Genomic DNA, 17,443 nt, shown 5'->3' with positions numbered 1-17,443 from the left:
AGTCAGTGGATATTTTTAAGGCAGTGATAGATAGATTCTTGATTAGTACGGATATAGAAGCTGAGTATAGAAACTGGGATGTAATGTTAAAATTGTACAAGGCATTGGTGAGACCAAATCTGGAGTATGGTGCACAATTTTGGTCGCCCAATTATAGGAAGGATGTCAACAAAATAGAGAGAGTACAGAGGAGATTTACCAGAATGTTGCCTGGGTTTCAACAACTAAGTTACAGAGAAAGGTTGAATAAGTTAGGTCTTTATTCTCTGGAGCGCAGAAGGTTGAGGGGGGACTTGATAGAGGTCTTTAAAATGATGAGAGGGATGGACAGAGTTGATGTGGATCAGCTTTTTCCCTTTGAGAATAGGGAAGATTCAAACAAGAGGACATGACTTCAGAATTAAGGGACAGAAGTTTAGGGGTAACATGAGGGGGAACTTCTTTACTCAGAGAGTGGTAGCGGTGTGGAATGAGCTTCCAGTGGAAGTGGTGGAGGCAGGTTCATTGGTATCATTTAAAAATAAATTGGATAGGCATATGGATGAGAAGGGAATGGAGGGTTATGGTATGAGTGCAGGCAGGTGGGACTAAGGGAAAAAAAGTTCTTCGGCATGGACTTGTAGGGCCGAGTTGGCCTGTTTCCGTGCTGTAATTGTTATATGGTTATATGGTTATCTGGGTGTCAAGTTCAAGTTCAAGTGAGTTTATTGTCATGTGTCCCTGCTGGTACAATGAAGTTCTTGCTTTGCTTCAGCACAGGGAACATAGGAGGCATTTACTACAAAACAGATCAGTGTGTCCAGAGGCTAGGGGAGAAGGCAGGAGAATGGGGTTCGGATGGAGAGATAGATCAGCCATGATTGAGTGGCAGAGTAGACGATGGGCCAAATGGCCTAATTCTGCTCCTATTCCTTATGACCCTATGACTTGCGAACTTATGAACTGCCCATTATGCAAAACAAACGCCCCACTCATCTCCTTTGAACATTGCCCCCCTCACATGAAGGCTGTGCCTGCTAGTGTTTGCTAATCCCAGCCTGAGAGAAAGGGTAAAACGTGGTTGCTACCTGTTTAAGAAGGAACTGCAGATGCTGGAAAATCGAAGGTACACAAAAATGCTGGAGAAACTCAGCGGGTGCAGCAGCATCTATGGAGCGAAGGAAATAGGCAACGTTTCGGGCCGAAACCCTTCTTCAGACTGAAGGTTGCTACCTTTTGCAGCTGCAGCCATGATAGTCCCATCGCTATGCCTGGTGGAAGAAAAATCAGTCCTCGGGGCTTTGGCTGCTGCATAACCTAGATGTGCAACGCTGATAGTGTACACAGAATCACATTTCACAAGAATGGTACAACAGAAGTCTGCCACTTCATGTAAACACCTCAGCTCGGAAGGGCGTGCTGGAACAACAGTGCCTGGGTGGAAGTGAGCACATGAGAGAGACGGGGCATGTTGAGTGAGTGATCAGTAATGCATCTATTTTGTGTTGGAAGGAACTGCAGATGCGGTTTTAAAATGAAGGCAGGCACAAGATGCTGGAGCAACTCAGCGGGACAGGCAGCATCTCTGGTTTGAAGGAATGGGTGACATTTTGGATCGAAACCAGCAAATTTAGTTTAGTTTAGTTAAGATTATTTTTTTATAGGTTAGTTTAGTTCAGGTTAGTTTGGTTTGGATTAGTTCAATGTTGTTTAGTTTAGTTTAGTTTAGTTTAGTTTATTGTTATAGTCATGTGTACCGAGGTACAGTAAAAGGGTTTTTGTCGCGAGCTGTCAATAAAAATACATGATTACAATCGAGCTGTACACAGTTTACAGATACAGGATAAAGTGGACATCATTTAGAAACACAGAAACATAGTAAATAGGTGCTGGAGTAGGCCATTCGGCCCTTCGAGCCTGGACCGCCATTCATAGAAACATAGAAACATAGAAATTAGGTGCAGGAGTAGGCCATTCGGCCCTTCGAGCCTGCACCGCCATTCAATATGATCATGGCTGATCATCCAACTCAGTATCCTGTATCTGCCTTCTCTCCATACCCCCTGATCCCTTTAGCCACAAGGGCCACATCTAACTCCCTCTTAAATATAGCCAATGTACTGGCCTCAACTATCTTCTGTGGCAGAGAATTCCAGAGATTCACCACTCTCTGTGTGAAAAATGTTTTTCTCATCTCGGTCCTAAAAGATTTGCCCCTAATCCTTAAACTGTGACCCCTTGTTCTGGACTTCCCCAACATCGGGAACAATCAGCCTGCATCTAGCCTGTCCAACCCCTTAAGAATTTTGTAAGTTTCTATAAGATCCCCCCTCTAAATTCTAGCGAGTTCAAGCCGAGTCTATCCAGTCTTTCTTCATATGAAAGTCCTGACATCCCAGGAATCAGTCTGGTGAACCTTCTCTGTACTCCCTCGTGGGCAAGAATGTCTTTCCTCAGATTAGGAGACCAAAACTGTACGCAATACTCCAGGTGTGGTCTCACCAAGACCCTGTCCAACTGCAGTAGAACCTCCCTGCTCCTATACTCAAATCCTTTACTGCAACAAAAGTCTGATAAAGTCCAACAAAAGATAGATTGTCAGGTGTGTATAGGGTTGCCAACTTTCTCACTCCCAAATAAAGGACAAAAGGTCAAAATACGGGACAAATTCCCGACGGCAATTCGTTGACCGACTCGGCAGTGGCTGGGTGAATCTTGAGTTGGCCCGGGTGCTGGACTGCACACATTGCCCAGCCGAGGAGTTTTGGACTGGGCCGCGTGACATCGCACGCAAAGCCCGGCACCCCAACCGACTCATGAACCGATGATCGGCCATGAGAAGGAGGGGTGGTGGTGGTGTCGGCAGTTATCGAAGGTCCGAAGGTCGGACAGCTGGCCCGGGCTGCCGACCGACAGGGCCACGGGCGAGGCGCTGCTGCTGCTGCTGCACTCCATGGGCTGCACTACGTCGGGAGGGGTGAGGCGGGGGCCGGATGCAGCGCTCCGACCCGACAGTCCCCTTGACCCGAGCAGTAGCAGTCAAATACGGGACAAAGGCGGTCCCGTACTGGACAAACCAATTTAGCTCGAAAAACGGGATGTCTCGGCTAATACGGGACAGTTGGCATCCCTAGGTGTGGGGCGGCACGGGGTGGTGCAGCGGTAGAGTTGCTGCCTCAAAGCGCCAGAGACCTGGGTTTGATCCTGACTACGGGTGCTATCTGTACGGAGTTTGTACGTTCTCCCCGTGACCACGTGGGTTTTCTCCGGGTGCTCCGGTTTGCTCCCACATTCCAAACACTTTAGACTTTTTGCTTTGGAAATACAGATTCAGATTCAATTTAATTGTCATTGTCAGTGTACAGTACAGAGACAACGAAATGCATTTACAGCGTGGAAACAGGCCCTTCGGCCCACCGAGTCGGCGCAGATTCTTGCATACTAGCACGATCCTAAACGCTAGGGAAAAAGGTATAATTGTTACTGAGGCCAATTAGTCTACAAACCTGTACTTCTTTGGAGTTTGGGAAGAAACCAGATAACCTGGAGAAAACCTACGTGGTCACAGACAAACTCCATACATACAGTACCCGTAGTCAGGACTGAACCCAGGTCTCTGGCGCTGTAAGGCAGCAACTCTACCGCTGCACCACCGAGCCACCCTACTTATAGGTTTGTGGGTTAATTGGATTCTGTAAATTGTCCCTAGTGTGTGTAGGATAGAACGAGTGTACAAAGGAATGGACCAAGGGCCTGTTTCAACGCCGTATCTCTAAACTAAACTAAACCAAGCAAACACTTTTGGTTTCCAAATTTGAGGAAGGACATTCTTGCTATTGAGGGAGTGCAGCGTGGGTTCACGACTTTAATTCTCGGGATGGCGGGACTGTCATACGTTGATAGAATAGAGCGGCTGGTCTTGTACACTCTGGAATTTAGAAGGATGTGAGGGGATCTTATTGAAACATATAAGATTATTAAGGGATTGGACTGGCTCGAGGCAGGAACCAAGTTCCCGATGTTGGGGGAGTCCAGAACCAGGGGCCACAGTTTAAGAATAAGGGTTAGGACATTTAGAACGGCGATGAGGAAAAACGTTTTTACCCAGAGAGTTGTGAATCTGTGCAATTCTCTGCCTCAGAAGGCAGTGGAGGCCAATTCTCTGGATGCTTTCAAGAGAGAGTTAGATAGAGCTCTTAAAGATAGCGGAGTCAGGGGATATGGGGAGAATGCAGGAACGGGCTACTGATTGTGGATGATCAGCCATGATTACATGAAATGGCAGTGCTGGCTCGAAGGGCCGAATGGTCTACTCCTGCACCTATTGTCTATTGTCTATTGTCTATTTTCTATTGACAAAAATTCAATTTGTTGAATATTCTTCCTGTCTGTTGTTACATTTCTGCGTGTCCAAGAACAGATGTAAACGTTGCACGTATGTTGAACAACGTTGGGCCGGCCTAACCCATGGTCTTTGTTTCCTCGACGTAGATAAGAAACCTCACGGTGGACGGTGAGTTTGGGTCTTGGTCTCCATGGCAACTGTGCGAGGAGGCCACGAGGTCGTGCGTGTGCCGCTCCAGGTCATGTGACAGCCCTGCTCCGGAGTGCGGAGGTCATGAGTGTGAGGGGTCAAGGATCGAAGTGGCAAACTGCTCAAGGTACAAGGACTCCGTTACTAACACACGGTGTGGGCAGGGATGATGACCTTTCAAGAAACAAATTAGTGCCCCCCCACCCCCATCTCTCCACCGCTGCCAGCCAGTTTGGTAAATGACTTTTAAGCAGCAAATTGTGGACCCAGCCCACAAAACCAACCTCCCTTCCATTGACTCCATTTGCACCTCACGCTGCCTCGGCAAGGCCAGCCGCATAATCACGGACAAGTCACACCCCGGCCACTCCCTTTTAGACAATAGACAATAGGTGCAGGAGTAGGCCATTTGGACCTTCGAGCCAGCACCGCCATTCAATGTGATCATGGCTGATCATCCACAATCGGTACCCCGTTCCTGCCTTCTCCCCATATCCCCTGACTCCGCTATTTTTAAGAGCCCTATCTAGCTTTCTCTTGAAAGCATCCAGAGAACCGGCCTCCACCGCCCTCTGATGCAGAGAATTCCACAGACTCACCACTCTCTGAGAGAAAAGGTGTTTCCTCGTCTCCGTTCTAAATGCCTTACTCCTTATTCTTATACTGTGGCCCCTGGTTCTGGACCCCCCCAACATTGGGAACATGTTTCCTGCCTCTAGCGTGTCCCAAACCCTTAACACAAGCTCTTCTCCCCTCTCCCATCGGGCAAAAAAAAAGGTATGGAAGTGTGAAAATGCACACCTCCAGATTCAGTGACAGTTTCTTCCCAGCTGTTATCAGGTAACTGAATCATCCTACCACAACCAAGGAGCAGTCCTGAACTACTAACCACCTCATTGGTGACCTTCGGACTATCCTTGATCGGATATTTAGTGGCTTTACCTTGCACTAAACGTTATTCCGTTATCATGTATCTATATACTGTAATGACTCGATTGTAATCAGGTATTGTCCTTCTGCTGGCTGGATAGCACGCAACAAACGTTTTTCACTGTACCTAGGTACACAAACTGGACTGAACTGAGGCTCTGGAAGGCGAAGGATGAGGGGGGTGGGGGTGGGGGGGGAAACCTCATTGATACTTACCGAATAGCGAAAGGCTTGGATGGAGTGGATTTGTAGCTCTATTGGAAGCTGTTGAATATGTTCACGTTGTATGCAATTAATATAGTCAAATCAATATAGTCGTACAGCGTAGATACAGGCCATTCGGCCCAACTTGCACATACCGACCAACATGTTCCACCCACACTAGTCCCACCTGCTTGTATTTGGCCCATATCCCTCTAAACCTGTCCTATCCATGTACCTATCTAAATAGTTTTTTAAACATTGTGATAGTCCCTGCCTCAAATACCTCCTCGTTCCATACACCCACCACCCTTTGTGTAAAATAGTTGCCCCTCAGGTCCCTATTAAATCCCCCCCCTCACCTTAAACCTATGTCCTCTGGTTTTTGATTTCTGTTCTCTGGGTAAAAGACTCTGTGCATCTACACTTTCAATTCCTTTTGTTTCAATGCTCACGTTGTATGCAATTTATATAGAGGTGTAACTTTCTCCATACAGAGGGTGGTGGGTGTATGAAATGAGCTGCCAGAGCTGAAGAAGTATCTCTATCCGAAACATCACCTATTTCGTTTCTGCTGAGATGTTGGCTGACCCGCTGAGTTACTCCAGCTTTTAGTATCTATCTGCCAGAGGAGGTAGTTGAGGCAGATACTATCGCAAATTTAAAGAAAAGTTTAGACAGGTACATGGATAGGAGGGATAGACTCATAGAGGCATGGTCATACAGCAGAGAAATAGGCCCTTCAGCCCAACTTGCCCACGCCGACCAACGTGTCCCATCTACATCTATAGATGTCCCATCTACATTTGTCCCGTTTGCCTGCATTTGGCCCATATCCCTCTAAACCGATCCTATTTTTCAAACATTGTGATAGTACCTGCCTGAACTACCTCCTCTGGCACCTCGCCGTGTGCCCTTACCACCCGTTTGTGTAAAATAGTTGCCCCTCAGATTCCTATTAAATCTTTCGCCCCTCACCTTAAACCAAAGTTCTCTGGTTCTTGATCTCCGCATTCTGGGTAAAGGACTCTGCGCCATTCTACCCTTTCTATTCCCTTCGTTTAATATGGTCACGTTGTATGCAAACAGGCCCTTCAGCCCAAATTGCCCATGCCGACCAACATGTCCCATCTGCGCTAGTCCCACCTGCCTGCATTTGGTCCATATCCCATCTAAACCTGTCTGATCCATGTGCATTCCTCCCTTAAGTGGAGGATTGCAACAGAACTCTATCTCAAGGAATCTCTCCCGCTCTTGTTTCCTGCCTGCAACGCTACATCTGGTAATAGTTCTGCTCCGTCTCAGATATTATACACGGGGTAATAATGGGTGAAATGAATAGCATTCACCTGGGGCAGTCTAGCTGCCAACAAGGGTTTATGCTGATTTAAACAGCATGGGGCTTGCGCTGTGTTCCACGGTGCCTGTTGTTAATTAGTTGCCCCTCACCCCCCCCCTTGACATTTGCACAAGCTGACGGTGGCTCACCAAGTTCACTCCACACTGTTGTCTGTGTGGAATTTGCTCCCACTCCCTCCGAGGGGTTTCTCCCCCCCCCACGTCCCAAAGAGGTGCTGTTTGTGAGGTTAATTGGGCTGTTGTAAAATTCTACATGTGTGGGTGGCTGGTGGGAGAATGAAGGGCCGGCCGCCTTAGCACATAGAACTTAGAACGGTGCAACACAGGAACAAAGTAAATGCCTTTCATGGGGACAAGTTCAAAACAATGTGTTTGCCAGGACTCGAGGGTCTGAAACGTTCGGGAGAGGTTGAGCAGGTTGGGACTCTGCTCCTTGGAGCGCAGGAAGAAGAGGGGCGATCTTCTACAGGTGTAAAACATCATGAGAGGATTAGATCGGGTAGATGCACAGAGTCTCTTGCCCAGAGTGGGTGAATCTCCACCTTAGAAATATCCATTGGCCTGGCCTCCACAGCCGTCTGTGGCAATGAATTCCACCGATTCACCACCCTCTGGCTAAAGAATTTCTTCCTCGTCTCCTTTCGAAAGGTTAAAAATTGTATTATATTTCAAAATTAAAATATACATCCCTCCATTCTCTGCCTATCCATGGGCCTGTCTAAAAGCCTCTTAAATGCCGCGATCATTTCTGCCTCTACCACCATCCCAGGCAGTGCGTTCCAGTGCATTCCAAAGCAAACGCTGTCTGCGGAGGGCGCTCAGCATCGCCAAGGACTGTTCTCACCCCAACCATGGACTGTTTACCCTCCTACCATCCGGGAGGCGCTACAGGTCTCTCCGTTGCCGAACCAGCAGGTCGAGGAACAGCTTCTTTCCGGCGGCTGTCACTCTACTCAACAACGTACCTCGGTGACTGCCAATCACCACCCCCCCCCCCCCCCCCCCCCTCCAGATTCCCCAGTTTCCCCCGGACACTTATAATTATTTATTCAAATCGTTTGCTATGTCGCTCTTCAAGGGAGATGCTAAATGCATTTCGTTGTCTCTGTACTGTACACTGACAATGACAATAAAATTGAATCTGAATCTGAATCTGAATCTGAATCCAGGCACTCACCACCTGGTTTAGTGAGTATGCATGGGATAGGAGGCTACTGGGAGAAAGGTGAGGGGGTTTGCTCTGAGGCCGTCCCCAAACAAGCCAATCTCCCTTCCAATGACTCCATCTACACCTCACGCTGCCCCGGCAAGGCCAGCAGCATAATCAAGGACCAGTCTCACCCCCGGTCACTCCCTCTTCTCCCATCAGACAGGAGGTACAGAAGTGTGAAAACGCACGCACCTCCAGATTCAGGGACAGTTTCTTCCCAGGTAACTGAATCATCCTACCACAACCTGAGAGTCAAGTCAACTTTATTTGTCACATACACATACAAGATGTAAAGTGAAATGAAAGAGGCAATGCTTGCGGCATTCTGCAAAACAGCAGAACAGAACAGAACAGAATCAGTATTTACATTAAATAATAGAAGATGCAACGGTATTTACGCCCTGGTGAGATCAGAGTTTACAGTCCTGATGGCCTGTGGGAAGAAATCCATTTCATCCCACTCTGTCAGAGCAGTCCGGAACTACTATCTACCTCATTGGTGACCCTCGGACTATCTTTGATCGGACTTTACCGGCTTTACCTTGCACTAAACGTTATCGCCTTATCATTTAGTATTCATAGCAAAAGGATTTGAGTATAGGAGCAGGGAGGTTCTACTGTAGTTGTACAGGGTCTTGGTGAGACCACACCTGGAGTATTGCGTACAGTTTTGGTCTCCTAATCTGAGGAAAGGCATTCTTGCCATAGAGGGAGTACAGAGAAGGTTCACCAGACTGATTCCTAGGATGTCAGGACTTTCATATGAAGAAAGACTGGATAGACTCGGCTTGTACTTGCTAGAATTTAGAAGATTGAGGGGGGATCTTATAGAAATTTACAAAATTCTTAAGGGGTTGGACAGGCTAGATGCAGGAAGATTGTTCCCGATGTTGGGGAAGTCCAGAACAAGGGGTCACAGTTTAATGATAAGGGGGAAATCTTTTTGGACCGAGATGAGAAAAACATTTTTCACACAGAGAGTGGTGAATCTCTGGAATTCTCTGCCACAGAAGGTAGTTGAGGCCAGTTCATTGGCTATATTTAAGAGGGAGTTAGATGTGGCCCTTGTGGCTAAAGGCTCAGGGGGTATGGAGAGAAGGCAGGTACAGGATACTGAGTTGGATGATCAGCCATGATCATGTTGAATGGCGGTGCAGGCTCGAAGGGCCGAATGGCCTACTCCTGCACCTATTTTCTATGTTTCTATGTATCTACAGTATACACTGCAAATGGCTCGATTGTAATCATGTATTGCCTTTCCACTGGCTGGATAGCAAGGGACAAAAGCTCCTCACTGTATCTCGGTGCACGTGACAATAAACTCAACGGAAGAGGTAGCGAGGACTTAATGGGCTGAAAGGCCCCCTTCTTAGCTGTTCTGGAGATAGTGATACTTTACTATGAAAGCTGCTGGAAGGTTGTAAAAACCCTCTCTGGCTCATAAACTGAGGAGATTAGCCAGCCATCTTTTGCCGAGTTGACTTTTATGTGACTCCAGACGCACACCATGTGCCGAGCTATTTAAAAACATTCCCTCTGAAACGTTGCCAGGAATCGAGAGAGTGTTTCGTGGTCACGTGCGGAACAATGCAATTCCTACTGCTGCAGATTTAGAGGGCCTTAAACACAACAGCTCACAGCTAAAGGTGCACTAATCAATAAGAACAAAAATCTGTGACAACCAGGCATACAATGTCAGGAGGAGAGTCAGACTGGTCGGAGAACTAAGATGGGGGAGGGCTGGAGTGAGAGGGAAAGCAAGGGTAACTAACTTCAAGTATGTTTAGTTTAGTTTAGTTTAGAGATACAGCACGGAAACAGGCCCTTTTGGCCCACCGGCTCCGCGCCGACCAGCGATCCCCGCACATTAACACTATCCTACACCCACTAGGTGAATATTTTTAGGTACACAAAAATGCTGGAGAAACTCAGCGGGTGCAGCAGCATCTATGGAGCGAAGGAAATAGGCAACGTTTCGGGACGAAACGTTGCCTATTTCCTTCGCTCCATAGATGCTGCTGCACCCGCTGAGTTTCTCCAGCATTTTTGTGTACCTTCAATTTTCCAGCACCCACAGTTCCTTCTTAGAAACGTTGCCTATTTCCTTCGCTCCATAGATGCTGCTGCACCCGCTGAGTTTCTCCAGCATTTTTGTGTACCTTCGATTTTCCAGCACCCACAGTTCCTTCTTAGACACATGGACAATTTTTACATTGACCAAGCCAATTAACCTACAGACCTGCACGTCTTTGGGGTGTGGGTGGTGACCGAAGATCTCGGAGAAAACCCACGCAGGTCGTGCAAACTCCGTACAGACAGCACCCGCAGTCGGGATCGAACCCGGGTCTCTGGCGCTGCATTCGCGGTAAGGCAGCAACTCTACCGCTGCGCCACCGAGCCAGAGAACTGCAGGTGCTGGTTTGAACTTACGACAGACTCAAAACGCTGGCTGTAACTCAGCGGGACAGGCAGCATCTCTGGAGAGAAGGATTGGGTGACGTTTCGGGGGTGAGACCCTTCTTCAGTATCTCCATTGTCACCTTCCCCTGGCCAACGATGAGCTGTTCTACATTTTCCTTCAACTTTGTCCCCTTTGATCTCTCGTCTTCACACCTCACCCTTCCATATCTCTGCGTCTCCCTCTCCCCTGACTCTCACTGAAGAAGGGTCTCGAACCGAAACGTCACCCAGTCCTTCTCTCCAGAGATGCTGCCTGTCCCGTTGAGTTACTTCAGCATTGTAGAAACATAGAAACAAAGAAACATAGAAATTAGGTGCAGGAGTAGGCCATTCGGCCCTTCGAGCCTGCACCGCCATTCAATATGATCATGGCTGATCATCCAACTCAGTATCCCGTACCTGCCTTCTCTCCATACCCCCTGATCCCCTTAGCCACACGGGCCACATCTAACTCCCTCTTAATATAGCCAATGAACTGGCCTCAACTACCCTCTGTGGCAGAGAGTTCCAGAGATTCACCACTCTCTGTGTGAAAAAAGTTCTTCTCATCTCGGTTTTAAAGGATTTCCCCCTTATCCTTAAGCTGTGACCCCTTGTCCTGGACTTCCCTAACATCGGGAACAATCTTCCTGCATCTAGCCTGTCCAACCCCTTAAGATTGTGTGTCTATCTTGAGTGGAATTTAAAACGTGGAATAAACCTCCTCAATTAGTTGATGCCGTAAAACGTTTTGTGAACTTTCCGAGCTCCTCGCCCCCCGAAAAGACGGAGTGACTCAATTGAAAATCTCGTAACTGAGGGTGAGAGAGTTTAGCTAACGAGGGCAGCTATTGAGGAACATGGTGCATAAGCAAATCCACCTTGAGAGCACTTGTTATGAATTTTGATACCCATTTAAAAAAGCAGATAGCACAATTTCATTTCAATAGACAATAGACATAGGTGCAGGAGTAGGCCATTCAGCCTTTCGAGCCAGCACCGCCATTCACTGTGATCATGGCTGATCATCCACTTTCAGTACCCCGTCCCTGCCTTCTGCCCATATCTCCTGTCTCTGCTATCTTGAAGAGCTCTATCTAACTCTCTCTTGAAAACATCCTGAGAACCGGCCTCCACTGCCTTCTGAGGCAGAGAATTCCACAGATTCACAACTCTCTGGGTGAAAAGGTTTTTCCTCAATTCCGTTCTAAATGGCCTACCCCTTATTCCTAAACTGTGGGCCCTGGTTCTCGACCCCTCCAACATCAGGAACATGTTTCTTGCCTCTAACGTGGCCAATCGCTGAATAATCTTATATGTTACAATAAGATACCCTCTCATCCTTCTAAATGATCCCCTCTCATCATTTCCAGTGCAAAGTTCTCCCACCAAAATCTTTGCAGGAATTGTGTGGGAAGGAACTGCTGGAGTAACTCAGTGGGACAGGCAGCATCTCTGGAGAGCAGGAATGGGTGATATTGCGGGTCGAGTCCCTCCTGCAGACAAGCCTTCTTCAACTAGTCTGCAGAAGGGTCTCGACCCGAAACGTCACCCATTCCTTCTCTCCAGTGATGCTGCCTGTCCCGCTGAGTTACTCCAGCATTTTGTGTCTATCTTCACTGCAGGAATTTGTCTATCTGGAGTGGTGCTTCTCTGAACTCCCCTTAGCGATAAAGTTGCTAATTTGCTAATATTTTGGAAGGAGCCCATGGTAGTCTTGAACAACCGAGGCTGAGGAATTTCACACCAGCCTGCCCTTGGATTGTGGCTATGCCCAGAACAGCTTGATTATCATCCAACACTCGTTCAAACTTCGCACCCATCACAACAAATGGCGTCACAGCTAGATGGGGTGGCCGGAAAGGCTTTGGTTGCCCTTCAGATTGAGGCCCAGTGCAAATTGGAGGGACCGCACCTCAGATTTCGCTTGGGAAGCTTTTACACCCCAGCGGTATGAATATTGAAGATAGGCAGAAAATGCTGGGGTAACTCAGCGGGACAGGCAGCATCTCTGGAGAGAAGGAATGGGTGACGCTTCGGGTCGAGACAGTGGGCGGTACAGAGACACCGTCGGAGGCAGTGAAGGGCCTGTCCCACGTGGGCGTCCTTTGGGCGACATTTAGGCGACAGGCAAAGAAGAGGTTGTCGTGTCGTGACGCGGGCGTGACGCGTGGTGACGCGTGGTGAGGCCTGGTGATGCATGCAGTGCCGCATGCAGTGACGCATGCAGTGACGCATGCAGTGACGCATGCAGCGACGCATGCAGTGACGCATGCAGTGACGCATGCAGCGACGCATGCAGTGACGCATGCAGTGACGCATGCAGTGACGCATGCAGTGGCGCATGCAGTGACGCATGCAGTGACGCATGCAGTGACGCATGCAGTGACGCATGCAGCGACGCATGACGCATGCAGCGACGCATGCAGCGACGCATGCAGCGACGCATGCAGTGACGCATGCAGTGACGCATGCAGTGACGCATGCAGTGACGCATGCAGTGACGCATGCAGTGACGCATGCAGTGACGCATGCAGTGGCGCATGCAGTGACGCATGCAGTGACGCATGCAGCAGTGGCGCATGCAGTGACGCATGCAGTGACGCATGCAGTGACTGAGGCGCGGTGCTTGCCTGTCGCCCCAGGGTTTTGGAATGTTTGAACTCCTGGGGTGACATTTGGGTGTCTCATCATGTCGGCTCGTGCGCCCTGTCACACGCTGATGCATGTTATCCTGCGGGTGCCACCCATTTAGGTTAGGGTTAGGGTTGGGGTTAGGGACCATAGATGGGCTGTAAATTATTCTTCCTTCAATGCATGGATTCTAAACATTAATATATTAAAATTAATACAATAAAATCAATTGTGCCAATGAAACGATCGTTCAGTTTTATTTAGAGATGTATTGGTCCGCTTCCAGATCCGATCACCGGCTCTTTTCACAGCGGTGGATTCAGTGAGTGTAGACTGAACTCCCCTCTCCCCTCTTCCCCCATCCCGCCTTCTCCACTGCCCCCTACCCTTCTCCCCTCCCCCTCTCCCCCTCTTTCTTCCCCTCCCTTCCCCTCTTCCTCCCTTCTCCCCTCTCCCCCTCTCCTCTCTTCCCCGTCCCTCCTTCTCCACTCCCCCTTCTCCCCTCCCCTCCCCACCCTCTCTTCTCCCTTCCCCCCCCTTCTCCCCCTTCTCCCCGCTCCACTCTTCTCCCCCTTCTCCACTACCACCCACTCCCCCTCACACCCCCTTCTCCCCCTCCCATTCTCCACCTCCCCCCCCCCCCCCCCTACTTCCCCTGATGCCCCCCCATTTGTCGACCCAGCCTGCGATCAGCGATCCCCCGCACACTATCCCACACACGCTAGTGACAATTTATACAATTGTCTGAGGAAGGGTTTCGGCCCGAAACGTTGCCTATTTCCTTCGCTCCATAGATGCTGCTGCACCCGCTGAGTTTCTCCAGCATTTTTGTCTACCTACAATTTATACAAACCTGTGCGCCTTTGGAGTGCTGGAGGAAACCCAAACCCTAAACCTAACCCTAGCCCTAGCACTATCCCTAGCCCTAACCCTAACTCTAGGTTGACAAGCTTGGTATAAGTATAAATTGTCCCTAGCGTGTGTGGGATAGTGTGCGGGAGATCGCTGGTTGGAGTGGACACGGTGGGCACATTGGCCCACCGGGACTGTACCGACCAGCGATCCCCGCACACTAACACTATCCGACACACACCTGGGACAATTTTACATTCATACCAAGCCAATTAACCTACAAACCTCTAGGACTTTGGAGTGTGGGAGGAAACCAAAGATCTCAGAGAAAACCCACGCAGGTCGTGGGGAGAAGGTACATACTCCGTACAGACAGCACCCGCAGTCAGGATCGAACCCAGGTCCCTGGCAGCAACTCTACTGCTGCGCCACCGTGCCATCAGGTTGTAGAGTCATAGAGTGATACAGTGTGGAAAGAGGCCCTTCGGCCCAACTTGCCAACACCGGCCAACAATGCCCCAGCTACACTAGTCCCACCTGCCCACATTTGGTCCATATACCTCCAAACCTGTCCTATCCATGTACCTGTCTAACTGTTTCTCAAACGTTGGGATAGTCCCTGCCTCAACTACCTCCTCTGGCAGCTCGTTCCATACACCCACCACCCTTTGTGTAAAAAGGTCACCCCTCAGGTTCCTATTAAATCGTTTCCCCTTCACTTTGAACCTATGTCCTCTGGTCCTCGATTCCCCTACTTACCCCATCTAAACCTTTCACACTATGATTTTCATCATAGTTGTCCCAGCGGTTTCACTTCATTCGACTGATTGAAACCAGTCTCGAAGCCCGAGCGCCTTTCCCCCACCTTTGTGTTCTTCTCGATTGGATCAACACTCCCCTTCCTTAAATTCCATCATCATCTCTCTCGCTAATTAATTTTCCGTGCGCTGAAATTGCTTCCTCCGTGCTGTGTATTATTATTGATGAGGCTTCGGAAACGGCCGATTAACCGAGTAGATAGGGTAAGGATTTAGCATCAGGCCAGACTCGGGGTCATTCCCTAAATCAACAAAGAGGTCGCAGTTCAACACAGGGAAGTTCATCCAATTGGACTTTAAAGGAATGGACGTTTTTGGCAGAGGAATGTATATTGATTTCTCCAACTTCAAGAAACCTCTTGCATTCCTCTCTCCGCCCCTCTCCCACTCAAATTGTACTAGCTTCAAAGGTAGACTGAAATGCTGGAGAAACTCAGCAGGGCGAGGCGGCATCTCAGGAGAGAAGGAACTGGCGATGTCTCGACCCGAAACGTCGCCAATTCCTTCTCTCCATAGATGCTGCCTCGCCCGCTGAGTTTCTCCAGCATTTTTTGTCTACCTTCGATTTTTCCAGCATCTGCAGTTCTTTATTAAACGTACCAGCTTCAAAGTCGTCTTGTTCAGTCTCATTGTCTGTAACTCTTTTTCAGGCCTACAAAATTCTTAAGGGGTTGGACAGGCTAGATGCCGGAAGATTGTTCCCGATGTTGGGGAAGTCCAGGACCAGGGGTCACAGCTTAAGCATAAGGGGGAAATCCTTTAAAACCGAGACGAGAAAAACTTTTTTCACACAGAGAGTGGTGAATCTCTGGAACTCTCTGCCACAGAGGGTAGTTGAGGCCAGTTCATTGGCTATATTTAAGAGGGAAGTTAGATGTGGCCCTTGTGGCTAAAGGGATCAGAGGTGTATGGAGAGAAGGCAGGTACGGGATACTGAGTTGGATGATCAGCCATGATCATATTGAATGGCGGTGCAGGCTCGAAGGGGCGAATGGCCTACTCCTGCACCTAATTTCTATGTTTCTATGTTTTTATCTCTGGAGCACCAAGTGCTGGAGTCCATCAATGGGTCAGGCAGCATCTCTGGAGAAAATGGATGGGTGACCTTTTTGGGTTGGGCCCCTTCTTCAGACAGATGCTGCCCGACCTGCTGTGTTACTGCAGCATTGTGAATCCTGGTTCAGACAAACAGTGCTGATCACAAGAGTGAACGGAAAACTATCTATTATTGCACGTTGAAGGTGATGGAGCGGTAGAGTTGCTGCCTTATAGCACTTGCAGCGCCAGAGACCCGGGTTCGATCCCGCCTGGCCTGACCTGAAAATCCCACACACACTAGGGACAATTTACACTTATACCAAGCCAATGAAATGACAAACCTGTATGCCTTTTGGAGTGTGGGAAGAAACCGCAGATCTCAGTGAAAACCGACGCAGGTCACGGGGAGAACATACAAACTCCGTACAGACAGTTGCCAGAAACGTTGCCAGGAATCGAGAGAGTGTTTCGTGGTCACGTGCGGAACAATGCAATTCCTACCTGCTGCAGATTTAGAGGGCCTTAAACACAACAGCTCACAGCTAAAGGTGCAATAATCAGTAAGAACAAAAATCTGTGACAACCAGGCATACAATGTCAGGAGGAGAGTCAGACTGGTCGGAGAACTAAGATGGGGGAGGGCTGGAGTGAGAGGGAAAGCAAGGGTAACTTCAAGTATGTTTAGTTTAGTTTAGTTTAGAGGTACAGCACGGAAACAGGCCCTCTCGGCCCACCGGCTCCGCGCCGACCAGCAATCCCCGCACATTAACACTATCCTACACCCACTAGGTGAAAATGTTTAGGTACACAAAAATGCTGGAGAAACTCAGCGGGTGCAGCAGCATCTATGGAGCGAAGGAAATAGGCAACGTTTCGGGACGAAACGTTGCCTATTTCCTTCGCTCCATAGATGCTGCTGCACCCGCTGAGTTTCTTCAGCATTTTTGTGTACGTTCGATTTTCCAGCACCCACAGTTCCTTCTTAAACACAGGGACAATTTTTACATTGACCAAGCCAATTAACCTACAAACCTGCACGTCTTTGGGGTGTGGGTGGTGACCGAAGATCTCGGAGAAAACCCACGCAGGTCATGGGGAGAACGTGCAAACTCCGTACAGACAGCACCCATAGTCGGGATCGAACCCGGGTCTCCGGCGCTGCATTCGCTGTAAGGCAGCAACTCTACCGCTGCACCACCGTGCCTGCCCCGACTGCCTGACTTATACTCAATGCCGGGACCTATGAAAGCAAGCATAGCATAGGCCTCTTTTACCTCTCTCTAGTGTGAACGATTCATACGTGCATAAGTTCAGAAGGAGCAGAATTAGGCCATTCGGCCCATCAAATCTACTCCGCCATTTAACCATCTTTCTTTCCCGCTCAACCCCATTCTCCTGCCTTACACCTTAAAAATACCCACTGGCCTCCACAGCCGTCTGTGGCAATGA

At 48.9% G+C, this 17,443-nt stretch overlaps 1 protein-coding gene across 1 annotated transcript in view; it reads left to right on the top strand.

Annotated features, from left to right (window-relative positions):
• sema5ba (sema domain, seven thrombospondin repeats (type 1 and type 1-like), transmembrane domain (TM) and short cytoplasmic domain, (semaphorin) 5Ba) overlaps positions 1 to 17,443 on the top strand; it is a 330,444-nt gene that overhangs the window by 250,493 nt on the left and 62,508 nt on the right. Inside the window, 2 exon segments of the mRNA XM_055638824.1 lie at positions 4,471 to 4,640; positions 8,173 to 8,228. Of these exon segments, the coding sequence (XP_055494799.1) occupies positions 4,471 to 4,640; positions 8,173 to 8,228 (226 nt within the window).

The sequence above is a fragment of the Leucoraja erinacea genome, chromosome 7 (assembly GCF_028641065.1).
Source record: "Leucoraja erinacea ecotype New England chromosome 7, Leri_hhj_1, whole genome shotgun sequence".
Taxonomy (NCBI): Eukaryota; Metazoa; Chordata; class Chondrichthyes; order Rajiformes; family Rajidae; genus Leucoraja; species Leucoraja erinaceus.
The sequence above is the reverse complement of the archived record's forward strand: the minus strand, read 5'-3'. Positions and strand labels throughout refer to the sequence as shown.